Source organism: Hyperolius riggenbachi, chromosome 1 (genome assembly GCF_040937935.1).
Source record: "Hyperolius riggenbachi isolate aHypRig1 chromosome 1, aHypRig1.pri, whole genome shotgun sequence".
In the NCBI taxonomy this organism is placed as follows: Eukaryota; Metazoa; Chordata; class Amphibia; order Anura; family Hyperoliidae; genus Hyperolius; species Hyperolius riggenbachi.
The window spans coordinates 500876242-500904074 of NC_090646.1; the positions used below are offsets into that span (position 1 = coordinate 500876242).

Sequence of the window (27833 nt, forward strand, 5' to 3'; positions counted from 1 at the left end):
GAAAAATCTGACTTTTGGCTAAAATTACATTTTCAAACAGGAAGAGACACGTTACTTTGTACTTTAAGAAACTAAGAAATGTGTAGCATTAGCACATGTGCAAAATAAGTGGACTCAGGACCAAGGCAGAGGCGAGAGAGGCTCCAGCCTCGGACATAGTGTAGGGGGCCCACAACTCACTCAGCTATCGTTCCTCTATTGTGTTTGAAACAGAGACAGATAAGAAAAGGGGATACTTGGCAGTGACTGCAAGCCAGATAACTAGAGATTAAGGTGTTGGGGGCCCTGGGTGCCTCTTAGTCTAATAGCAATCAGTGTGTGACGATTGAAGTGGGAGGGATGGAGGGGCGCACTTTGGTGTCTCAGCCTTGGGTGCAGGAGGATCTTGTCCTGGCTATGAGTGGGCTGCACAGTTCTCAATCCAAAATACACAGACGGACTGGTACACTGTTTACATATTGTGGTAACAGAGGACAGGGACTAATCTCTGTCATGGTGTAAACAAGATGTGCCTCTTTATTGTACAACTATTCATCAGAAATCCAAAGAAGCAGTATAACAGATTTCACTCATGGCAGTGCTCCAATTACTAGGCCACCTAAGCAAGGCAAGGCTTCTACCTGACAACCATGGCTGCATAACAGACAACCACTAAAAGTGCAAAAGTGACCACCACATTCGTGAACATAAAAAACAAAAACAGAACAAAATCTACTTAAAGCTGGAAATATCACTCTTTATCTTCATTTTGTCCTACTGTTGACATATTTTAAAAAGATATATACACAGTTCTCAATGTTTGTGAGGGACAATAAGCTGTGGTCGACATAGAGCTCTGTTTTGCAAACAAATATAGTTAGAAATAGCAACCCTTATACTTCCTTACAAAATTAAACTGTACAACATATTGGCGTTATGTGGAATATAACAAAATATATTGTTAAAATCATTTTTTTATTTCATTGTAACATAATAAAATATATACTTTTTATGCTAGTCACCCTTTAAGTATTTTAGCAGAAACAATGCTGCAAAGTCAGGATGAAATATGATCCCAATGACTATTTAGTATTTACTTTGGCACCAATCTGACTGCTAGGAGACTCAGAGGGCGGATACCCATGGACTATTGTACCAGGTTACTTCAGCTGTGTGCTGTGTCTGCCACTAGGGATGACAACACGGAGTACAAGAGGGGTCCTGCTGAGCTCTGCAAAGATCACCCCTGCTTTTTCACACAAGCAATCTGAGAAGGATGCTAAGCTTATTCAGTCAAAATTACCCTTTCCACAGATCCTTTTATAATGGAAAGTCATAATTATCTGGCAGGTGTTTTTCCTCCAACTCACTCCTCGAGCCCCATGTCCTAAGGCATCTGGCGCATAGCATCACCCCCTTGCAGCAAGATGCCATGGCATTTCTTTACGCGAGATAGAGAATGCGCTTAAGCACTTTGCTGTAGGGGGTGGGGCTACGTGCTGGTAGCCAACGGACACAGGGGTTGGGAAGAGAGTTAGAGGAAACAGACCCACCAGGTAATTATGACTTTCAATTAGCAGAGGATCCATGGAAAGTGTAATTTAGACTGGTCTGGCTTAAAGCAAATCTGAAGCAAAAATAAACTTATGATGTAAGAATTCGTATGTGTAGTACAGCTGAGAAATAGAACATTAGTAGCAAAGGAAAGAGTCTCATGTTGTTTTCCTGTACAGGATGAGTTAGTAAACTTCGGTTATCTATGCAAAAGAACTTCTCTGAGCTCTTGGACCCACAGGGTCAAATACATTCCCGTTTTCTGAAGCACTTAAACAGCCAAGAAACAGCGAGAGACCACTTGAGATAAGGTTTTACTGCAGGAGAGTTCAAAGGGTCATTATATCTGCATTGTGTGTGGTTCTCTAAACTGCAAATATAACAGAATGATGCAATGTTATAAAAAAGCTATATAACTGAAAATAAAACGGAGACTCTTTTCTTTGCTGCTAATGTTCTATTCATTATCCGTACTACACATACAAATCATTATATAATATGTTTTTTTCGCTTCAGGTTGAAACCACCTTATGTGCTTAGGCATGTGTAATGCTAACAGCTCTCAGGTTAGCCCGATGTCGTCTGTGCATATCAATATGTCCCCCAGATGGATAATCAGCACTTGTCCAACGTAGCCCAATATAATTCTATTAGATATGTGACCTTAAAGTATACATGTATTTATAACATTTTCTAAATAATTTCTAATTTGCATCCTTATTAATATTGCAAATATAATGCATTATTGATTGTGCCCCTTCTGCAACAAGGCATCAGGCATTATTACTGCATGTGTAAATCACCTACTGTTAGCTTCATCATGTGCTCTCTGTTGCCTCAGAAATATCTATCTATCTTGTAAATTAGCCTTCTGTAGATATGATCTTCTTGCCAGTTCCTTCAATGTAGGCTTATATTGGGCTTGATTCACTAAGACAAATAGCATGCCTTATTAGAGATAACACGCCTTATCAAAGTTAACGCGCCTTATCAGAGTAGCATAGCGAACCTATGCCTGCTATTTGGCAATGACGAGAGCTCCACTCGTCCTGTCCTGAGCCCCTGTGGGTTCGTAGCGCTTGCTATGCTACTCTGATAAGGCGTGTTAACTTTGATAAGGCATGCTACTGTATTTGTCTTAGTGAATCAAGCCCCTTGTATTTTACAAACCATCCAGTACTTAAACCTGAACAGACGTTCTTCTCTGTTCCATCAGTATGCGTCCATATTATGTATCAGCCATCCAGCAAATCATCCTGTTCACCTGTTCCTCTTTATACTCGGCCTTCCTTGGTTATCCTGCAAGCAACCACGGGCGTAACAATATCCCACATGACCCACACGATTGCAGGGAGCCTCCTTCTGCTCCCATTCCCATGCAGAGCACTGCAGGGAGCCTTTTATTTACCTGCTTCCAGCGCTGCGAATCTCCGTGCATCACAGCAGTAGCACTTTCTGCCGCCCTTCCCCGGTAACAGTAAATTCGGGCGCCTGAGGCTAGTGGACAAATCGGGCGCCGCCATTCACTCCTATAATAAATATCGTTTAATGGGCGCCCGATAGGAAAAAAGGGCGCCGGAGAAAACTAACGTTTTAAAAGCGGCGCCCGGAGACTTAATGTTTTATTACTGTTTCTCATGATTACACATTATTTAATGATTTATACATTTTTAAATATTATTTTTAAACGAAAAACAGTACAATATTTTTCCAAACATTATTTTTAAACGAAAAACAGTACTTTTTTTTTTTTTTTTTAACATTATTTTTAAACGAAAAAACCAACAGGGCGGTCTTAGGTTTAGGCACCAACAGGGGGGTCTTAGGTTTAGGCACCAACAGGGGGGTCTTAGGTTTAGGCACCAACAGGGGGTCTTAGGTTTAGGCACCAAAAGGGGGGTCTTAGGTTTAGGCACCAACAGGGGGGTCTTAGGTTTAGGCACTAACAGGGGGGTCTTAGGTTTAGGCACCAACAGGGGGGTCTTAGGTTTAGGCACTAACAGGGGGGTCTAGGGGTTAGGGGTAGGTACAGGGAGGGTTACTTAGTAATTTTTTTTTAAACGTTATTATACGTTTCGCTATTTAAACGAAAGATTAACGTTTTTACAATTGCCGATTTAATGCACATTATTTAATGATTTATAACTTTATAAAACATTAATTTTAAACGAAATACAGTACAATACATTTTTAAACGTTATCCATGCTTATCGTTAAAAACCCGGCGCCCTTTTTTCCCAGCGCCCCTTTTTAACGTACGCGTGCTGTGATGCATGGAGGAGATCAGCAACACTGGAAGCAGGTAATATTACACTTGCTACCTGTTCCAGAGCTGCGGGTCTCCTCCGTGCATCACAGCACACTCTCTCTGCTGCCATTCACTGGCTCCCTATCACATGACCCCATGCATGGTAGTTACGCCCCTGCAGACAACCTATTTGTCCGACTATGAAAGAGTACCTAGATTACAGCATAAGGGACTAACAAGCTTTTAAACAATCTTCCAAACAGTCAGGTGTATTGGATGGCTGGTAAATTTTATGGACCGTGGATTTTTTGGAATCAGCAGTGAGTACACGTTAGAACAGACAGTGGATGGTCTACTAAGACAAGATCTTGGGTAGGTGTAGTGCCATGGTTGTTGGCTGGGCAGTGTACCCGCTATGACAAGGTAATGGCTACACAGGTGTGAATCTGCAGGTGACAAGCTGACTAGGCCTAGCAGAGTCAGGCCAAAACACAGGAGAAGGGTTCAGAATCTGACCTACGGTAGGATCAGGATTGTTAGAGCACACACTCGCAGGATCACTGGAATTGTTGCTATTTGAGGTTTTTTCCTGTAAGATCTTGACGTTTTTTTCCCCATGAACATGCACATGTATAAGCTGAACATCTGCACAAACAGCATTTACGGACATGTTTTATGATAACTGACATGCAAATTCTTGCGCACAGACATGGGAAAAAAGCTCAGGAAACAGAAGAGAAAATCTTCAGTACAGAAAATGCTATGGTAGATATAACCCCAAACTGAGCAGCAAAACCAATCAGTAGAGCTTCTTGGACAGTAGATCTCTTGCTCAGGCGATAGTCAGGTGTTCTGGACTGTTGTAAAGCCCCACTTTGTAGTGATGCAACTATACTAAATCTGGAATTTTATAGTTACATTGCAAAAATGGTTTGTTCTTGTAGTATAAAAATCTAAACTTACTGCTGCAATGGATTACCAGGCAGCCCCCTCTCATTTCCTCCTTCTCCACAATTAGATGTAATGAGGTCCATGTCATGGGGCATAGGGCCAACTCTGATCCTCACTGCATCCAGGCCTTACTAGTGACTGACAAACAGACAATAATTAGGTTGTCAGTCACACAAGGGAGCTTTGGCTGCAGCAAGGATTGCAGTTGTCCATGTTTCTTACTGATATGCACAATGAGGTTCCATCATCCATGTGAACCAAGGAGACTGCCAGGGGGAGGTTGCACCAAATTGTGAACAGTGAAGAAGTGGCCCCAATAATCTGTTTTAAATCTAAATTTATATTTTCCTATTATAAAAATGAACTGCTTTGAAGTATAAGCTTAAATGCACATTTTGTTATTAAACTGTGCTTCTTTGAAATGCAGTTATGAAAATGAGGTGAACTTGGGCTTTAAACAGTCTGGAAATAACTAATAAGGGATGTTATTCGAGTTTAGTCTCCAATATCAGACAGTAGATGTTGTGCGCCGTCACCTAACAGCATTGCTTTTGTAGACTTAGGATTTGCTACTGAAGCTGTGACCCTACATCTAGGAAATGTTGGAGGGGACGAGACTTGTTGGAGTAAACCAGCCCAGGATAGGGCATAACTACAAATCATGGGCCCCCAGCAAAACTTTGATGGGCCTCGTCAATATTCACACCCTTTTCCTTGCCTGACTCATGGTGACCCTCACAGTCTCAGGGCACATTTTGCAAGGGTCCTAAAACAAGTGTGGACATCACTTCACATCCATAACAAGTGTAGCCACAAAACCACCTGATCTGAAACATCAACCCCTTTATTGGAGGGAGTGAAGTAGTAGTTGGGTCCCCCTAAAAACTCTGCCTCCCTCCTGCCCCCTTGTAGTTATGCCCTTGAGTCCAGAGATTGCCAGAAGCGTAGGAGAGATATCGGCATGGGAGACTTGGGTGCAGGATACAGCCGGTATATGGCTGATCATGTTGCCGCACAAGTCCGGGCCGTATTAATTACTATTCTCCCTCCAGACCGCCATGGATAGTAGGGAATGATGTAATTCTGAATTACAGTGTTTTAAATGTAACTTCAGCTCCGTCTTCTGACGGCACCGAAGTTACACTCTGTGCGCTGCTATAGTTGTAATTCCTATTACGGCCTATGGTGGTGCTGGCTGCGCCCAAGTCTCCTGGACTGGATTCACTGTGTTCGTCGCCAGAAGTCCAGTAAGTGTTATCAGAGGATGAAGCCAAAAGATGCCCATACAGTACCCAATTTTCTACCAGACGATTAAGCGATCAACTTTATTGGGCAATCAACAACTGTGTGGCCAATCAAAAGTCTATCGACTAGTCAACCACACTAGAGATCCTATGTGATTCTCCTTCACTAACTGAGCTTAACAATGTTGTGCCTCCATGCTCTGAAACCAAAAATCAATTCTGTATCGATAAAAATTATACAGTAGCTGATTCTTTCACAATCCATTGATATTTTCCATCTTGCCCAATTTACTAAACTGGTTAATTCAACTAGATTATTGGCCAATTCTTCTTATCGATTGAGCAAAATGAAACATAACTGATTCTACCTCGATCTGAAAAAATGATCAAATCAAATGAGCAGGAAAATTGATATCTGGGCACCTTTAGTGATGGTTACATATCGAAGGTGATCTATGACAGATTCAGTAAACCACTGCATGTAACAAAGGCACCTAATACCTTACTGGATTTGCTGAAGAGGGACAAATCAACAATGCTTTTCACTTCAGGGTTAATTATCAGGAGATTTAGAAAAGTAAACTGAAAAGTACACTTTTTTTTTTAAACTGGCCATACACATCAAGAAATTGTAGCATGTCCCCAATGACATTGGTTCACTCATCTAACAATCACATTGTTGGGGTTCTGATGATTCCAACAGAGAACACTACAGCACCCTTTTGTGATGCACAACAAGTAGTGTATTGTAGATATGCAGGCTGGGCCAAGAAACAATACGGAACTGGCTATAAAAGGGCATGTTTAATATTTATAGACTTTGGTTGAATGTGCAGAACATGTATGTTCAGGATCTTCTGTAAGATGCAACAAAAACATGGTTGTTTTCACACCAAATGTATCCATATCCACCACTTAGAGGCACCAAACATCTCTTCTACTGTCGTTGCTCTTCAGCCTTCTGTTTTCCTGCACATGCTTTCTGTATTCCAATAATTTGAGCACCACATTCCTGGACATTATCTTAAAAAGCTCATTTCTCATGGAGAATTTGGTACCTTTCACTTCCAAGCTTCTCGGAATGTTTGGCCCACAGTACTGCACTGCACTGTTCCAGTTACGGGGGTTGTCCCCTAAGTCTGCTGTATGTTGGCAAAGTCTGTTTTGTAGGCCCATCATAAGAACGACACCAAGGCTGCTGTGAAAAGGTGCACCAGGAACAGTGAAATGTCAATTGACAAGCTGATACTGAAAGACTCTGCTGAAGATGTACAAGAACACACTTCATATGCATTCTCTGACCTGCTCTCATCATGCTGACCCTGCCTGGAGTGAGCACCAGTCCTACTACTCTCTGCACTTGGTCCATCTGACTGCATATCACTGCATACTAGCCAGTCCCGTGCACTGGATTGTGGGTAACCTTGTTCAGCTTCCATTTTGTTGTCAAGCACTTTCCAGTATTCTTTTCCCCTGAAGAAGTATGTTGAGCCTAAAAGAAAAACATGGAAGAAGAAAACATGGATATTATGCACAGTTGTCTCTCTGAAAATAATATGAAGTTACAGAATATGTACAGTAGCAATAAAAAAAAGTATGTGAACCCTTTGGAATTATACAGATTTTTGCACAAATTGGTCATAAAATGTGATCTGATCTTCATCTAAGGCTCAACACACACCATACGATCTAGGTTGTTCAATCTTACCACTTTCATGTAGTATAAGAGCTTATGCAATCAATCATCCAAGGTATTTTCAATCTGTTGGCCCTTATACTACATAGATTTGGTAAATCTGTACAACCAAGATTGTATGGTGTGTGTTGAGCTATCAATAACAATAGACAATCACAGTGTACGTAAAATAACACTACACAATTAATTAAATGTTTCAATGTTTTTACTGAACACACCATGTAAACATTCACAGTGCAGGTGGAAAAGGTATGTGAACCCTTGGATTTAATAACTGGTTGAGGATTTAATAACTGGTTGAACCTCCTTTGGCAGCAATAAGTTCAACCAAATGTTTTCTGTAGTTGCAGATCAGATGTGCACAATGGTCAGGAGTAATTTTTGACCATTCCTCTTTACAGAACTGTTTCAGTTCAACAATATTATTGGGATGAGGTCATGCCATAGCACCTCAATCGGGTTGAGGTCAGGACTCTGACTGGGCCACTCCAGAAGGCGTATTTTCTTCTTTTTAAGCCATTCTGTCTTTGATTTACTTCTATACTTTGGGTCGTTGTCCTGTTGCAACACCCATCTTCTGCTGAACTTCAGCTGGTGGACAAGATGGCCTTAAGTTCTCCTGCAAAATGTCTTGATAAACTTGGGAATTCATTTTCATTTTAGCAATCCGACCAGGCCCTGATGCAGCCCCAAACCATGATGCCACCACCCAGAGCCGGGACAAGGTCCTCCAGCGCCCAAGGCTGAGACACCAAAGTGCGCCCCTCCATCCCTGCCTCCCCAGCCATCACACACTGATTGCTATTGACTAAGAGGTGCCACAGGGCCCACAACCTCCCCAACACCTTAATATCTAGTTATCTGGCTTGCAGTCACTGCCATGTATCCCCTTGTATTATTTCTTTCTGCTTCAAACACAATTAGGAATGACAGCTGAATGAATTCTGCGCCCCCTCCTACACTGCGCCCTGAGGCTGGAGCCTCTCCAGCCTATGCCTCGGCCCGGCCCTGCCACCACCACCATACTTCACAGTTGGGATGAGGTTTTGATGTTTGTGTGCGGTGTCTCTTTTTCTCCACACATAGTGTTGTGTGTTTCTTCCAAACATCTCAACTTTGGATTCATCTGTCCACAGAATATTTTGCCAGTACTGCTGTGGAACATCCAGGTGCTCTTTTGCACACTCAAAACATGCAGCAATGTTTTTTTGGGACAACAGTGTCTTCCTCTGTAATCTCCTCCCATGAACTCCATTCTTGTTTGGTGTTTTACGTATCAAAGATTTGCTAACAGGGATATTAGCACATGCCAGAGACTTTTGTAAGTCTTTAGCTGACACTCTAGGATACTTCTTCACCTCATTGAGCCTTCTGCGCTGTGCTCTTGCAGTCATCTTTACAGGACAGCCACTCCAAGGGAGAGTAGCAGCAGTACTGAACTTTCTCCATTTATAGACAATTTGTCTTACCATGGACTGATGAACTGCAAGGCTTTTGGAGATACTTTTATAACCCTTTTCAGCTTCATGCAAGTCAACAATTCTTAAAGGGAAGGTTCAGGGAAACCTTTAAAAAAATAAAAATCCATATCCACTTACCTGGGGCTTCCTCCAGCCCGTGGCAGGCAGGAGGTGCCCTCGCCGCCGCTCCAGAGGCTTCCAGTCGTCTTCGGTAGCCGACCCGACCCGACCTGGGACGCAGAAGAGCCCGTCCTTGGAGCGCAGAAGAGCCCGACCTGGCAACCGGCCTGGCCAGGTCGGGTCGGCCACAGAAGACGACCGGAAGCCTCTGGAGTGGCGGCGAGGGCACCTCCTGCCTGCCACGGGCTGGAGGAAGCCCCAGGTAAGTGGATATAGATTTTTATTTTTTTAAAGGTTTCCCTGAACCTTCCCTTTAAGCACTGGTCTTCTGAGAGGCATCATTCACATCAGGCAATGCTTCTTGGGAAAAGCAAACCGAAAACTGGTGTGTATGTTTTTTATAGGACGAGGGCCCCCGTAACTAACACCTCCAATCTCATCTCATTTATTGAACTCTAGCTGGCTAACCCCTCACTTCAATTAGCTCTTGGAGATATCATTAATTGATACAATAATACAATACAATAACATGGCGGGGGGTCAATCATGCTTTGGGGCTGTTTTGCTTCTGCAGGTACAGGGAAGCTCCAGCGTGTGTAAGGTACCATGAATTCTCTTCAGTACCAGGAGATATTGGAAGAAAATGTGATGCAGTCCATCACAAACCTGAGGCTTGAGAGACGTTGGACCTTTCAACAGGACAATGATCCCAAGCATACCTCCAAGTCCACTAGAGCATGGTTGCAGATTAAAGGCTGGAACATTTTGGAGTGGCCATCGCAGTCATCAGACTTAAATCCGATTGAGAACCTCTGGTGGGACTTAAAGAAAGCAGTTGCAGCGCACAAGCCTGAGAATGTGACTGAACTAGAGGCTTTTGCCCATGAAGAATGGGCTAAGATACCCGTAGATCGCTGCAAGACACTTGTGTCAAGCTATGCTTTACGTTTAAAAGCTGTTATAACTGGAAAAGGATGTTGTACTAAGTACTAAGAATGAATGTCACTTGGGGGTTGAATAAAACTGATGATGTGAGCACAGAAATTATATTTGTGGTTATTTCATTATAAATGTTATGTTATATTTGTCTGACTTACAAGTGCCTCTTTGATTTATTTGTAAACAAGATGACTGAAATGATCAAAATCAATGTCAAACTTGCCAAAACACTCAATTTCAGTGGAGGTTGAATAATTTTGAACACAGCTGTATATACTGGAATTCTATATGTATACACAGGAATTAAAGACAATAATTTTATGCCCAATTTAAATTTAGGAAATAGGGGCTATTAACAACCCCCCACCCCCCAACACACAGAAGTATTTTATGCTCAATTTTAATTTAGAAAATGTGTAGCTCACTCATCCCTAAGTGACTCCATTTATTTCAATAAAACACAACCTAAAATGCTTGACATTAACTCCCCCCCCCCACCCCACCGCTGCTTACATCGCACTGGCATTGGCAGCAGTTTAGGAATAGGAGAATGAGATATTGGTGCCCTGTGGCAGGAATACAATAAGAATAACATTGGCAATCAGGCCAGTGCGTTCCAGCTTGCTGTCTACGGGTAGCTGTACACACTTTTCTGGCAGAGATGATTATGAATGATGATTTTTGCCAAAGAGAATATAAAGCTTGTTTTTATAGCAATATTTTTGAGCTTTCCCAGTTTCTTACCATTTAGGTACTTACCTCAGTAGAGGGAAGCCTCTAGATAATCCAGAGACCTCCCCCGCCCCCTCTCCTCCGCCAAACCAGCGCTGGTACCCCCCAGCCCCTCCGACAAGGGCTTGTTGAAGAGTGCGCATGGATGCACTTTTGTCCTTGAACAAGTGTGGCTGCACTGCGCAGGAAACCTCGCGCCTGCGCAGTGGCATGGAGCCCCTCAGGCTTGGTGCAAAAAGAGTCTGAGTGGCGCCGTGTAACTGTGCAGGTGCGATGTGTCCTACACCTGTGCAGTGTGGCTGCACTGAATCATGGACGAAAGTGTAGCCATGAACTTCCGGAGGGTCCTTGCGATGGTCTCGAGCAGGCCATGAGCTAAGTATCTGACTCTTGTGTTTCCTAATGTTACACGTTTGCTGAAAAAGGGAATCAAGCACCACTTTCTTTTTCCAGGTTTCTAAAAGCTATAGGAGCTGCCATGTTCCCCCCTCCCCTTCTAACTGCCCATTATTTATCCAGAATAAGGTATGAAGATAGCATCTGTGGCTTCTGTAAACTCTTTGAAGCACAGTGTCCAATCTTCCCACCCCGCCTGCTGATGCAAGCTTTTTGTTTGCTGTCTGCTAACGTGTGCAATAAAATAATTCCATTACTTCTTATCTGCCTGAAACTTCTGAGGTCGGGCAAGCCTCGGACATAGATTAATAAAACCCCCAGCTGAACTTTTAAATGTAAAAAGAAAAGGTGAAATTGAAGTTTTTTTTTTATTAATGAGCCACACTCTTGGCATGCATATTAAATGTGCTATTGAGATGCCATGGGTGCTATAATAGTACTTGGTTCACTTTAAGAGAGTCATATGTTAGATGGTGGACTTATAGTCTAAGTTGCCTTACTGTTGAGTACAAACGGTAAAATATTATTGAGGCATCTTTTTTTTCTCCCTCTAACAGAAGATTTGAATATAAATGAGTATGAGGAGCCTCTTGCTGCTTGATGTATGCTGGTAATTCTAATTTCAATGATAGTTTTATCATGTGATGTCAGAAAGCAATGATACGAATGCTTCAATGGAACATTACATTGGGGAGCGATATGACAGCTTTAACAAAATATTTTATATGCTTCATGCTACATTACTCTCCATGGTATTCCTTCAAATGGTTAGGGTAAAAATTACAGTACATATAATTCTTTGAAATGCTTCTATCAAATGTTCCATGAAAACATTTTATTTCCTGAAAAAATTACAGTGCTCAAGCAGAATAAATTATGATGGGATATTCTGCACTGTAACCCGGCTTATACTGAACATGATGATTATTTATGGTATGAAGCACAACAGTACCCTCTGCTGGTCATATCATGGAACACTCCATGAGAAATGAACAGAAGAGAAGCATTCTTCCTCACTTAGTAGATATTCCACTCTTATAAATAAAAAAGCAAACCCTTCAGTTTAGATCTGTACATCACAGAATTTTCAAATATTGTTTCAAAATATTACCTTCAGAGACAGACCCATGCATAGCTCAGCCTTCCCACCAGTACAGAGAGAAAAGGATGGGTCAGTTTTCTGATTAGTGCAGATGAAACAAACAGACATACACACGCACATGCATACACATACACACACGCGCGCACACACCACTGCCATTTCTTCCCTGTCACTTTACAGAATACATTCTATCACTAATAGTCTGTCAAAGGAGCTCACAACTCAATGTCCCAACAATAGACTAATGTCCTTGCCATAGTCAGTGGCTAATTTACCTGCCTGTATGTATTCAGGATGTGGAAAAAAAGTGGAGTAATTACATAACACACAAACTCTGTGCGGAGTGTACTGGAGTCAAACTGAACTTGGGACTCTACAGCTGCCCCCAATTTCCCCAGAAAATGCAGTTTGCCATCATGCATTAGCTAAGGCAGGGACCACACTTGTTTAAAATCATGGGTGATTTTGCACAATGCGAAATCCCACGTAATGCTCTTTTATAGAGACACGCTCCTTCACTCAGTAACTTGTGAAGTGTTGTTCGGTGTTAGTCGAGGAGCAGAAATGCAGGCATCAAACCAACAAACGTTTATTCCGGTGATACCTTTAATGACTAACTATACATGGTTTATCGCAAGTTTTCCAAACATTGTTTCTTCTTCACACCTGAAGAAGAAACTTAATGTTTAGGAAAGCTTACAATAAACCATGTACAGTTAGTCATTAACGGTATCACCGGAATCAGAAACTTGCAATTCTTCCACTGTGATTCCCGCATGTTTATAAAATGGAGTCCCTGACACATAAAATCGCAAACTGCGTGCGATTGCACAGACTGCGTGCAGGTGTTAACAGTCTATAATCGGTGATGCTCGCTCTAAATGCCCAAAGTTGTCAGCAGAAATTGCCTGTGTGGCCCAGCCTTACTGTTCTCTAGCCACTGCTATAGGGTGATAACGCCTATGGTTCACATTAGCGTTTTTTTACGGAACCAGACATATGGATCAGGCCAGCTGGATCCGGTGAAACCGGTCCGTTATACAGCCAGTGTGCTGTAAAACATCCATTTTCATTGGTTCCTATATGCTGCAAAACCTTCCGGTTCCGTTGCGCTGAGTGAAACGGTCCGGAAAATTGGGTCCTGCAGTATTTTTTCATCCGCTCAGCGGAACGAACCACGGAACCGTACGGCCGGTTCCGTTGGCAAATGCTAATTTGAACCGGGCCTTAGCCAGTGGGTGTAGTGATCCCCAGCAAACAGTAGGTGGTGCTCCTTTATAACCATAGGTTTTTAGGCTTAAAGAAAACCTGAGATGACGAAAGCAAAAGATTTTATACTTACCTGTGGCTTCCGCCATACCTATAAGCACCGCTGAGTCCCTCGCTGTCCTCCCGAGTGCCTCAGTTTTCCTGCTTGCGGTCCTGGTAACTTCCTCATCCGCACCAGTCGGGCTCTTCTGCGCATACGTGAAGGGGGTCACGCATGAGCAGAAGAGACCGGATGGCGCGACTGAGCGAGATTACCGGGACCGCTGGCAGAAGAGCAGAGGCACTGGGGAGGACGGTGAGGGACTCAGCGGTGCTTATGGGGCTGGAGGAAGCCCCGGGTAAGTATAAAAATGTTTCCTTTTGTCATCTCAGGTACACTTTAAGGTACATACATACACTGGATGGGTTTTTTTGTGCGATCGATTATTAAAACAGATGAAATAATTGAATTGGATGAAAATTGAGTACACAGCTTTATATCCAATCGATTCATATTGGCTGATATTCGGTGGAATTTTAAAGATAAATCGATCTAGTAGCTTGGGTTATTTCTATTTAGAATTGTTTCAATGATGTGTTCGATCTACCTTTAATCAAACTATTGTTCAATGCATAGGCTTTCAGTAATTTAGGAATTCCGCACAACAGAGTTGTTGTATGAATGGATTCAGACATACTTGATTGAACACAGAAACCGATCGAATGAATGGCAGAAATTAAAGAAAAAATTGTCCCTAGTGTATGGCCAACAAATTGATTATTGTTCGATCGATTCATTTATTATGAGTCAAATCCATTTATCGTTTGGTTGATCAATCGTACTGTAATCGACCAGTGTATGGCAAGCATTAGTTATTTTAAAAAATGACTTTAACTTCTTGCCGAGCGCTCCACGACAATTGGTGTGAACGCGGCAGCAGCCCCAGGGGATCACTCCATGCCAATTGGCATGAATGGCTGGGAATGGGGCTTGCAGGAGATCACGCGCGCATCTCTGCATAGATGACGGAGCTCCGCCCTGCCATCAGTCACCCAGCGGCGATCGCCACTTGAAGACTGTTGGACGGCAAAAACCGCGTCTAATAAAAACGCAGTCTAATAACTCTGTACAGCACTGCGTTGTGTGACACGGCTGTCCCCTCTGTAGGCAGGGAAGTGACCAGCTGTCATAGGCTGAAGCCTATAACAGCCGATCCCGCTGATTGGCTGGCTGGGGGTGGAAGAGAGGGAGAAATAAAAAAATAAATAAAAAATGAGCAAATTTATTATTTAAATAATATATATATATATATATATATATATATATATATATATATATATATATATAAAACCATCCTGGGAGCGATCACAGAAAATGGGTGGGAATCACTTGTGTGCTGAGATGTTTGACCCTGCAGCGAGCCCTTACAGCTGCAGTACCCTATGACCTGGTCACTAGGGGGGTTTAAGACAGCGGTCATCGAGAGGTTAAAAAACACATACTGTATTTGTGTGCGTTTAGATGTAGATAAGATACTGTGGGCCAGTACCCATGGGCTTCTAGCATTCTGTAGCGTCCCATTTGGGGGCTTGTTCAGGTTTTTGGTGGCTTCCCGTATATATAGATAATGGAATGCTTCTGGCTCAGCAGGGAGACACAAAAACACGGCGGTAATCGACCCTGAATGACGGGGAAAATCGGGGTCGGAACACCGCATTTGCGCAAAAGCTGGTAAACTATACATGCCGCCCGATACAAACGCTCCCATTCATTTGAAAGGGAGTGTTTACCATTGAGTTCTGGACGCTGGCGGTAAACGCCCACCACGCGTCGGTGTGAACCGGCCCAGTGGACACTCTATATTGTTACATTTTAAAATAAAGTTTTTTAAACAGTGAAGAAAGAAATTACTGTTACGGTAAATGCTTTCTTGCAGTAAACTTGTAGCCTGACATAACTGTTAAGCAGAGAAGAAAATGTTATTCAACCTTCTGGCATGATAATGTCAAAAAACTTGTAAGTCCCAGTTTTACATTATTGTGCATGTACCCATGTAAGCACATACACCAAACTTGCTGCAAGACACAAGCTCATCACAGCTATTTTTTTTCAAACTGTAATTTACCAGTATTAATGAAGTAAATGCCATCATCTAGTGAAGGTCCAAAATTATGCAACAACCTTGATTTTTCTGGGGCTCAGCACGTTCAAGGTGTTTGCATAATTACTCTTGTAAAGTACAAACATTGCATATAATATGCCATCAAAAATATTTTGTCGCATATAATGAACACATTTTTAATGATGATGTGGCCAAAATGGTTTACAATGTAAAACATCAAATACCTTTTTTAACAGCTTCAAAGAAAAGTTTTAACACAGTTTCAAAGAAAAGTTAAATGAGGTACTCTGATTTCCTTTAGGCCCGTGCCATATCGGCAATTCTCCTTTCAGCGCCGGGACTGTGAGTGGAGCATAAACTTTTATTTGCTAATGAACTGCTCCATTACTGGCAGCTAAATGTCAATTGCTTTGCTGATAGTGGCACCGTTCTAACAAATGAAAGATTCTAATTGCTACTTTTTTTTTTTTTTACCCATTTTTGACTTTTCTAAATTCCCCCACTATCTCCTGTGTTTTATACTATTTTAGATTTTAGTTAGGATATGATTGAACAGCATTCCATTATCTATATATACAATAATGAGTTCTGATGTGTTTATCTATCTGTGGGAAATTAATTGTATCATCTATTAGCTAGATGTCAGCATTCTGTTGTTGTCACTAAGGCTGAGACCACACTACAAAATCATACGCTTTTTCCGTATGCTAAATCGCATTTCAAATGAAAGACAATGTTAGTCATTGGGATAGTTCACAGTCGAATGCGATTTTTCATGCTGGAAAAAAAAACTTGCTTTTTGTTTCAAAATATTGCATATATTTTTCCATTGAAAATCATCAGCTGCTGTTTAACCTCCTTGCCGGTTATCCCGAGCTCAGCTCGGGGTAACCTGCGTAGCAGGATTTCTCAGGCCCCGCTGAACCGATTTTCACAATTTTTTTCCCTGCACGCAGCTAGCACTTTGCTAGCTGCGTGCAGTTTCCGCTCGCTGCCGATTCGCCACTACCCGCCGCGCCGCCCCACCCCCTCCAGACCCCTTGCGCAGCCTGGCCAATCAGTGCCAGGCAGCGCTGAGGGGTGGATCGGGACTCCCTCTGACGTCCCGACGTCCATGACGTCGGTGACGTCATCCCGCCCGGACGCCATGGCGACCGGGGAAGCCCAGCAGGAAATCCCGTTCTGACCGTTCATGCTCGCTACATGATTTAAATTTTTTTTTAAAAAAAGTGCTGCGCTGCCCCCTTGCCGCCAGAATTGTAACGGCAAGGGAGTTAACCACTTGACGACCGCAGTGGTAACCCCCCTAAAGACCGGCCTCATTTTTGCATTGCCGGGCTGTGCAGGCTTTTCAGCCTTCTGCACAGCCTAGCTATTGAGCCCAGCGATCGGACTCACCTCCTTTTTTTGTTCCTTAGGGGACCTGCCGCCGGAGGGGTCCGATCACTGCAGGCTTTGTTTATTTATTTTTTTCGCATGCCTCAGCGAGGCTCTCTCTCTCCCCGTCCCCCTCCCTTCCCTTCCCTCCTCCCCTCCGTGAAACTAGGATTTGAACAGGACGGCGATTCGTCCTGTTCCGCCTCTCATAGACATCAGCCTAGGAGAGGAGGGCGCTCCCCGGCCAATCAGAGGCTGGGGATCGCCGATCTGTACAGCGCTGCGGCCCCCGGCAGCGCTGTATGCTTGTAAACAAAGGGGAGTTCTTTCCCCTTACATTTAAAAGCAGCCTGCTAGCCGAGATCGGCGGCTAGCAGGCTATTCACGGAACTCCGTGCGCATGCGCGCGGCCGTTCCCTGGGAAACTGCAGCCCCAGGACTTGACGCCAAATGGCGTTAGGCGGTCCTGGGGCTGCCGCCGCGGTCACGCCCATTGGTGTGAGGCGGTCGTAAAGTAGTTAAGAATGTGCGTGCTTAAACACACAGAACTGTGCAGCGTGTGTGTAAAATCACATCTGGAGAAATGGCACGGTTCTCACACAGACAAGTGTGGTTCCAGCCTAACAGTGACTGGTACTCACCATCTGACCAGGCCATAACATCATCCAGAGTAGTGGGAATCCCCTTCCACAGAGCAGTCTCCATAGGGTAGCCCTCATCCATTCTGTGCTCACGCTCGCTGTAACACCAGAAGAGGCTGTCCTTGAAGAAATAGGTCTTATCATTGTGGGACCAAGAGAAGGCAGCATCCACACCCCCTGGGGGCAATCCGAAATCTGTGATGGGACGAGGGTATCCTTCTTCCACATTGTTATCCTTGAACACCCAGTAACGATCTCCTAAAAGAGTTGGGAGATAAGGGGTGAAACTAATTATTTAAAGAATTATGAACAGATCTATAAAAAAAAGAAAAAAAACAAAACAAAAAAACAAAACAAAACATTAACCTGTACACCAGTGGTCCTCAAACTAAGGCCCGCGGGCCGAATGCGGCCCCCTGAGGCTTTTTTACCGGCCCCCCAAACACAAAATGCATTACTTATAGATGCGGTAGCAGTGCTGGCACCACATTTCAACATGGAAGCCAGCAAGAAGTAATACTCTGGCTACCAATCCAATTCCGCATTAGGTGCCACTGCTATCCAATTGTATGGCAGGTTGTCATCTGGGTATGCTTCACTGTCTATTGCGCAAAAACATTGTGGTAGTGGTGGGGTGGTTAGAGGTAAAATAAAAGCAGTGTGTGCGCGAGTGTGTGTAGGGGTGGATAATTTGAAGTCCTTGCAATTACTGGGGAAAGGGAGTTGTTTTGGGGGGACTTTTGAAAATACAGTAAGTATTTTGAACACTGATTGCTTTGCGTGTGGGGGACTGTGTTTCAGGCGCTGTTTACACTACCTAGGTTCAATGCAATGTTTTTTTACATCATTTTATGTACACTCCGGCCCCCCAGCAGCCCTTGACTAAAAAAAAGTTTGGGGATCCCATTCCCTGCTGTACACTGTAAAAGGTATAGAATGTGTACTATAGAATGATCATCCCATTCTTTCCTGGTTCTGTTAAACAAACTAACTTCTTGGATTGCTGCAGACTACAGAGTGGAAGAACCAGTGATTGGAGGGATTGGTTATAATGGTCATCTTTGATGAGTATCCTATAGATCAGGGGTCCCCAACCTTTTCTGGCCCGGGGACCACTTTCTGTGGGGGGGGGGGGGGGTTGTGGGATGGGGTGTTGGCCTTTTGGCACGTCCTAGTGGACAGCGTCGTGCACCGCGGGTTAAGGGGGGGGGGGGGGGGGGAACGGGTCGAAGGGTGCGGCGGCACAGCTAGCATAGTTGCCCCAGTATGGCTAGTATAGTTACCCCAGTATAGCTAGCATAGTGCTCCAGTATAGCTAGTATAGTGGCCAGTATAGCTAGTATAGTCCCAGTATGGGTAGGTAGTGCCCCAATATAGCTAGTAAAGTGCCCAGTATGGCTAGTATAGTGCCCAGTATGGCTAGTATAGTGCCCAGTATAGCTAGTATAGTGCCCAGTATAGCTAGTATAGTGCCCGGTATAGCTAGTATAGTGCCCAGTATAGCTAATATAGTGCCCAGTATGGGTAGGTAGTGCCCCAATATAGCTAGTATAGTGCCCAGTATGGCTAGTATAGTGCTCAGTATGGCTAGGATAGTGCTCAGTATAGCTAGTATAGTGCCCAGTATAGCCCTAGTATAGTGCCTAGTATAGCTAGTATAGTGCCCAGTATAGCTAGTATAGTGCCCAGTATAGCTAGCATAGTGCCCAGTATAGCGCCCTAGTATGGGTAGTACAGTGCCCCCCGCCCGATTCGACCCCCTACCCCCGCTGCCGCCGCTGCTATTACCTTGGCTGGCGGCCGCTTCCTTATATTCCCCTCACATGCCGTGGCGTGTAGTGATCCCAGCAGCGCGTCTCCCGGCTGCTGTCTGTGATGCGGAAGGAAGCAGGAGAGAGAGAGGCTTCCTGTAGCAGCGATGTGTATCGCCGTTACTATGGAAACCGCTCTCCTGCTTCCTTCCGCATCACAGACAGCAGCCGGGAGACGCGCTGCTGGGGATCACTACATGCCACATGGGGGGGGGGGGGGGGATCGGGCAGCCGCCGGCTGGGGGGAGAGGATTTCTTAGAAACAAGAAAAAGAAGAATTCGTAAAAAAAAAACATTAAAAGAAGTAACATAAATATTTATTAAAACATAAATAAACACAAGGGGGGGCGATCAGACCCCACCAACAGAGAGCTCTGTTGGTGGGCAGAAAAAGGGGGGGGGATCACTCGTGTGCTGTGTTGTGCGGCCCTGCAGCTTGGCCTTAAAGCTGCAGTGGCCAATTACACAAAACACAGCCTGGTCTTTAAGGGGGTTTACCACTGCGATCCTCAAGTGGTTAAGGACCAAAGCTACTGGTATGGTCTCTGGAAATTTGGGCGCTCTGCAGCTAATGGACAATTTGGGTGTCCCATAGACGGTAGTGCAAATTTAGGCTACTGGGTACCCAAAGGAGAAATTTGGGAGCTCGATAATTATCGTTTTGAAAATTACAATGTTATAATTTTTGAAATTTGTCATGTTTTAAAAATTCAAACGTTATAGCTTTTGAAATGATTTATGTTTTGTATTTACAAATTATTTGTTTTTGAAAATTATCATATTGAAATTGTGTTTTGCATTTACAAACTTTTCTTTTTTGAAAATTATTGTTTTGAAATCTATAATTTTAAATAGTAAGTGGTTAGGAAGGGTAGTTCTAAGATTAGGCATCAGGAAAGGGGGTTTTAGGGTTAGGCATCAGGTAGGGTTAGTCATCGGAAAGGGGGAGAGTTCTGTGTGAGAGTAGAGTTAGGTTAAGCTGTAGTAAAATATCAGTAACATTTGCCAATGTTTTACTCTAGTTATTATTACTGTTAATATTTATCGTTTTCATTTGGCTCCCAATTCACAACAGTATTTATCATTTACACTTATATCAGCTTCACCCGCACCCATGTTTCATCGTGCTCCTATTTTATGCACACCTCTGCTCCAGCCTCTGACTGCTGACAAAAACTACAAACTCTGTTATTTTGCTGCCTTTGCATGAAGTACACTGCAGACCATTCCACTTACCCTTGAAGAATACAATTTTGTGGTCTGTGGTCCTTTCATAAATTGCATCAACACTGTCCATATTTAGAGGAAGCCCTCTCCAGAAACGATGGATCTGAGCAGGCTGGAGGGAGACCAAATGCTTATTTCGAGTAAGCCTCCAGAAATATTTACCTAGAAGGTAAAATACACATTAAATGACTATCATATCTATGTATAAGCTGATCGTTACAGTATACAGCACACTTGTGTCACGCCATAACCTGTGCAAGTGTCATGAAGGGTAGATAGCAATGATATCTGGGAAGATAAGGTGAAAATGGATGGGACACATTATGTTAGTCGAAGTAGAGAATAATTACTGATCCAGTATATGGGAAAAATATATATAATTAACACAGTATTATCATCATTGTACAAGGCTGACAAGTGACAATGTGGACAAAACAGGAAATGACTGGATGAAATAGATGTATCTGTACCACAGTTGCAGATGTACAGCAGGGTGGGTCTGCATGGAGTTTGTATGTTCTCCTCACGTTTGTATGGGGTTTTTTCCTGGGTGTTCCAGCTTCCTCCCATAACCCCAGACAACTACTGATAGATTAAGCCTCACAGCACAAAGCAATAAGCAGTGGATTACAGCACAGATATATGTATGGATGATCGATGAAATGAAAATGAATGAAAATAAATTCTAGCATTCAAATTTCATGTAAATTATATGCAGGTTGATACTGGAAATCAGAATAACTTCTTGTCCATGTTTATGTGCCCAAGTTCGAGCTGCATAACATATACATGAAATTTGAATGCAAGGAGAAATTATTTTTTACACAATGATTGTTCATATACCCAGGAGAAGTACTATTGTTGTTACTAAGAATGTAATGTCAGGAGGAAATTTGCCAGTGTGAGGAGGAAGTCTCTCCCTTTTGACCTTGCAAGCCTCCCCATCTATGCTAAGTGATGGATGGCTTTACTGATCAAGTCGGAAACTTGAGAGTTCACTTCTATGGATCATCAATAAGCTTGAAAATTAACCACAGCAGCATGTGATTGATACATTTTCATGCTGCCTAAATTTACATAAAAGTAGCATACACATTTGCATCAGCTCAGAATTATTTGCATGCCATTGTCCATCACTAATCAGCGTATGTGTGAAAGTTTATATGATTTGCACTATTGGGTTTATAGAACACAGCAATGCCACAATATGTTGTCACCTCAGAAATAAAGGATGTCAATAATTTTTCCTAAAATGGTTGAAAAGAAAAAAGTTTATTGTCTTTGGGTTCCCTGCTTTGTGGTTAATCGGAATAAACACTATAAAATTTGAATGTGGAAAAGTAGTTGTGCACAAGATATTTTTAATCCTTGCACATGTGCATACAATGCATATGCATACCTTGCATACAATCCTTGCATATATGCAAAGATTGTAGTTGTGTTATCGGTGTAGACACAAATGGTTTTTAGTGGAGTTCTTACATTTTGCACCAAATCCTGAGGCCTTCTGGGTAATGAGCAGCTCTCTCTCGCTCTACAAAATATGTGAACTCAGAAGATTATCTAACTGTTACCTAACGGGCAAAACTATAAAGGTGTTTCTCAGTGGCGAGATACACCAAAAATAGAAACGTTTACAAGGCAATTTGCAGTATGTTAGAGCTCATATAAGGAAAGCCGACATAAACAAGGAACAGATGGCCTAAAAGTAACTTTCTCTTTGGGGAATTATAGAAAGCTAGAAATATTATCTCCAATTCAGTGATTCTTCCATGCCACAAATCCCAGATTGATTTTATGGTACCCAAGAAGCTCCTTTCAAGTGAATTACACTGTTGTAATAATTTAACTTCACTTACGTTCATGAAGTGAAGCAAAAAGCGGCAGAAGGTTATGTTATGTTGGCTACAGCTTACAAAGGGAAAGCTGCCGCTGACTCACAAGCATTTCTCCCGCACAGCAGATGAGCCATGTATAAATAAACAAGGGGAAAGTTTAGAAAGTTTAGAGTGATCCACTTTAAAGAGACCCTCAGGCATCAGATGAGTGCTTCCAAACTGGCTAACAACATCTTATACCCATAGGCACTGGCATCGCGATAAATCTACAGGAAATAGCAACCAGACAGGCTATAATAACTCATCTAATTGCTTCTGCTACCCCTGGCACATGCAGTTTTTACTTGCCAATCACTTCTTCCTACCCTCATCATCTCAGTGTAAACACAAACCCTTGGGCCTCCTCATTGTTCATTTTTGTTATCAACTGAGTGGTGAGAAGACAGAGCAGCATGAGTAGTCAGAGAGTGACTGCATGTTCAACAGCCAGTGAATTCTGTAATCAACTAACACAGCAGTCATGGCCGTATTGTACCTGGCTGAAGACACAGGGTGGGTTAAAGGTGAGGTAGTGCACCTGACCTGACTTGAACAGAGGGTGGGGGGTTCTACTGTATTGAGTAAGGCGGGGAGGTGTTGGTGTTCCTTTATACTGCTACCACTTATCCCACCTCACAGTTTATCAGTTGTAACATCTAACATGGTGTATGTGATTTTGTGCACTGCATGCTGGGTACAATATCTAGGCTGTACTATATGGACACGTTTCCACTAGGTGCGGATACGCAGCGGTCCCCCAGATTCGAGCCAGAAGGGGAAACGCTGCCCATGCCAGTGTGATTCTGAACAGCATGCAGCAGTTTTTGGTAGCACACACCCAAATTCCTAAATCTGTGCATGACTAATTGCATCAGTGCAAGTGCCGATGTGTGTCTCGCAAGACGGCTACTGGAATAGTGGAAACCGGCCCTAATGCCACTTCGCCTCATTGCGGAACGGAGCATTATTGTCATAGCCGGCCTTTGACCTGAGCGAGCGGCTTCTAAGGGGACGCCTATAGCTGGTTGCCTATACTGAGGGCACCTACACCTTATTTCCTATACTGGGGGTACCTATAGCTGGCTACCTTTACTGAGGGCACCAACACCTGGCTACCTATATTGGAGGCACCTACGCCTGGCTACCTATGGCGGGGATGGAGAGTCCTTCATCTGATTTCCTATACTGGGGGCACCTATGCTTGGCAACCTATATTGAGGGCACCTACACATAAGATCCTATACTGGGGGCACCTATACCTGGCTACCTACCTATACTGAGTCTGTGGGCATTTTTTTGGGGAGGCGCACTGCGGCTATAATGAGTGGTGCAAATTGTCAGTGCTGTGCTATCATTCTAAATGGGGGAGGGGGGGGGAGGGGGAGGCTAACTGTCCCACTGATTGTTTTTATTAATATTCCTGAAAGGTTCTAGCCTTCATTTTTAAGTGTAACACATGCGGGAAGAGGATGATGGGGCCACAAAAATCAGGTTTTGCTCAGTTTTTGTGAAACCTAAGGCTGGCCCTGATTATTGTGGTCCTTTGTGTACCACTGCCAACATTTCTAAAATTGTAAAACATTTCACTCAGGTACATGGTGGTGATAAGTCAACTGTCTTTTTTAACCACTTGAGGACTGCGGTGTTAAACCCCCCTAGTGACCAGGCCATTTTTACTTAATTGGGCCACTGCAGCTTTAAGGCAAAGCTGCAGTGCCGCACAACACAGCACACAAGTGATTCCTCCCCCTTTCCCCCCCACCAACAGAGCTCTCTGTTGGTGGGGTCTGATCGCTCCACCTATGTTTATTTTTTTATGTAAATATTTTTATTATTATTATTTTTTAAATAAAAAAACCTATTTCTTTAAATGTTTTCCCTCCCTCCATCCCTCAGTCAGCCAATCACTGCGATCAGCTGTGATAGGCTTCAGCCTATCACCACCGATCGCTTCTGTGTTAACCAGGGGGACAGCTGTGTCACACGGCTGTCCCCAGTACAGCGCTGCCTAGGCCATGGCCTAGGGCACCATAGGAGGAAGGGCACCAAAGCAGCAGATGCTGCAATGCAGGGAGATCAGGCGAGCGCCTGACTGCGGTACTCTGCTGCCCGTGCAGCAGCCACCTTGCTCTCTGTGCACCTTTGCATTGTGACGGCCGGCTATGGACTTGGGCAGCTTTGGAGATGGAAAGGAAGAGGAAGCTTCTGCACTGGAGACTAGTGGAGAAATGAGTGACACTGATGGCTGCTGCAGTGTGAAGGCGAGCTGACTACCTATACTGAAAGGGGGGGGGGGGGAGGGATTCATGTAGTCATCTGGCTACCTATACTGGAAGGAAAGGGGGAGGAGTCATCTGGCTACCTATACTGGAAAAAAGGGGGAGGAGTCATCTGGCTACCTATACTGGGGGGTCATCAGGCTACCTATACTAGAGGGAAGGAGGGGAGGGGTCTTCTGGCTACCTATACTGGAGGGAAGAGGTCATCTTGCTACCTAAACTGAAGGGGGGCAGCTGGTGACAGTGGCCTTGGGCGATAAAGAGTACAAATCCAGCCCTGAGTTCAGGAACAGTCCTATATTATTTTCTGATCGCATACGCGTCACTCAGATTGTACACTTCCTCAGATCCACTTTAGTATCATTAAAACATATACGCTCACTGGAAAATGCAGCTGACCAAGTCCAATCAGCATGTACACCTCTGGCCTAGCCAGCAAATTTTCCAGTGAGCGTATATGTTTTAAAAATACTAAAGTGGATCTGAGGAGGTGCACCATCTGAGTGAAGCTTATACGATCAGAAAATAATATAGGACTGTTCCTGAACTGTGAAATGGACTTATGTTTATTATAATCATTTCTAGGAGTCTATATGTGATTATATCTGTTGAGCGCTATACTAACTTGTATACTATATATTCATCTGGGGAGCCACACAAAGCTCCTTCTGGTATTTAGCGATCCAGATTCATAAATAAGAAGTGTGGGTGAGACTGATTAACAACATCATTACTACTATTATCACATATGGTTGGAGCGCACAACTTTTTTCTGTATAATTTTGATTAAAACAAATAGGTTGCAAAATGATGCAGTTGTAGACAGAGGACATTAGCTTGCAAAATGGATTGCATGTAAGAGGATTGTGTGCTAGAGCCTTTCACCAGCGATGAGGTTTCTCGTTATAGAAAGGGTCCCTACTCTACCCACACCAGTCAGCAAGCAAACACTACATTTGCTGAGGGTTAATGCTTAATAGTATAGAAAAATGAAAGAGCATTAGAAGCAGGAAGGTAAAAGTGTAAACATACTGTGAAGATAACAAGAAGAAAAGTGAGAGCTGAGCCAAAGCCTGAAAAGTAGTCACTCATATATCAGGCATATCACTCTACAACCCCACAACACTGAGATATTATCTCTTACTACTGTGCAAACAAATCACATAACATCCTACCTTTAAAGAAGAAGGCTTCTCCTCGGATCTGAGCCACTGCGTCAAAATGCGTGTTACACCTGTCAGGCTCATCCTTTCTTAGTCTGTTTGATAAGAAAGAAAGAGAGAGAAAAGAAATACAATATAAAACAGAGGAATGTCAATATTTTCTGACAGTGATGGGAACATTTACTTAAAATTCTTGGAGTCTCTCCACTGTGACAGCTGTGCACCCAGGTGCAATCACACATGAAAGCAAGTCCAGCTTGGGTCCGCACAATGCAAGTACTTATTTTCAATTGCAGCCATTGTGCGCTCTCTGTGTTCATTATCTCATCTGAGTCACCAAGAGGGCAGATAAACGCGCAAGACGGAAGCATCACCCGCGCAGCGCTTCCCATCAAGCATGAAAATGTTTGCAAAATTGATGAGAAGTGTGAATTGTATTTGAGACTGACAAACATAATCGGAACCGCCTTGCCTGACAGCCGGCGTGTGGATGTTTACTTATCATCTAATCCTATTATGGTTGTGACCATTGTGGCCATCTTTATTTTTTTTCCTATTAGTTCTGAAATTGCCGCACACTCCAGAATTCAGCAAACACTTCAGATAAAGATCTAGCGCGGTGGCTGGGAAACGGGCTGAACATGAGAATTTACAAATGATACCAATCTACGGCAATGGCCACAAAGATTTCCCAGCTTGCTGTCAAGGCTTTGCGACCAGCCATTTAGCCATTCAGTTCGACAATGATTTCCTTTCTGCTGATAAAAGGGAATGATTACTGTGTGTGTGTTCAAAACCGTCAGGATCTAAAGACTCATCGACTCCAACTGCTATCGCGAAGACGCCGACAATAGTCGCTGGTGACAATGGGTCTTGTTCTGCAAGCTTATGATTACAGGAGGACTTTCTGAAGTTTCATTGGCCTGACTATTGCATAAGAATAGCATTTGTAATGTATTCCTTTTAAACACTACAAAAAAATAACAGCAGGAAAAGTTTTAATATTTCTCAACTCTCTTGTTCTATTGAGGCTTCTTCAATGAGTCAGAAAGATAACTAAGAAACTATAGAACAGAGTGGAAGACAGTCTAATGCTGGCAGTGGCGTAGCTACAGACCTCAGGGCCCCGATGCAGAATTTGGACATGCCCCCCCCCCCCCCCCCATACTTACTCTGCCAGTGCCCTATGTATTCTTTCAAGTGATGTGGAAGCAGACAGCAATATAGCTGTCACCTGCAGGCCAATATAGCTGTCACTGCAGGCCAGTGTCCTCAGCAAACAGGCGTGTGCACCATGTGACGCCGGTAGCATTGGATCTGGGGGAGGGATGGTAAGGAATATTGAGGGGGTAGTGAGAAGAGAGAGCGGGATTATTAGGGGTCTGGGAAAGGGAGGGTGGGGAATATTGAGGGGGGAATGAAGAGAAAAAGGGGGGTTATTAGGGGGGGTGAGTGAGGAGAGACAGGGGGGTTATTAGGAGTCTGGGAAAGGGAGGATGAGGAATATTGAGGGAGGAGTGAGGCGAGAGAGGGGAGCTATTATTAGGGGTCGGGGGACAGTGAAGAATATTGAGGGGGAAGTGAGGAGAGACAGGGGGGTTATTAGGGGTCGGGGGAGTAAGAAGGGAGAGCAGTTAGGAGTCTGGGAAAGGGAGGGTGAAGAATA

General features: G+C 43.5%; 1 protein-coding gene across 4 annotated transcripts in view; it reads right to left on the reverse strand.

The window, feature by feature from the left end:
* Positions 1-488: 488 nt before the first annotated feature.
* MMP17 (matrix metallopeptidase 17) overlaps positions 489-27833 on the reverse strand; it is a 225787-nt gene continuing 198442 nt past the window's right edge. For all 4 annotated transcript variants that reach the window (XM_068243452.1, XM_068243451.1, XM_068243453.1 and 1 more), the window contains 4 exons: positions 26180-26262; positions 20858-21010; positions 17811-18068; positions 489-7468 (listed from right to left, as the gene is read on the reverse strand). In XM_068243452.1, the coding sequence (XP_068099553.1) occupies positions 7152-7468; positions 17811-18068; positions 20858-21010; positions 26180-26262 (811 nt within the window). In that variant the 3' untranslated portion in view covers positions 489-7151. The remainder of the gene's footprint in view (positions 7469-17810; positions 18069-20857; positions 21011-26179; positions 26263-27833) is intronic.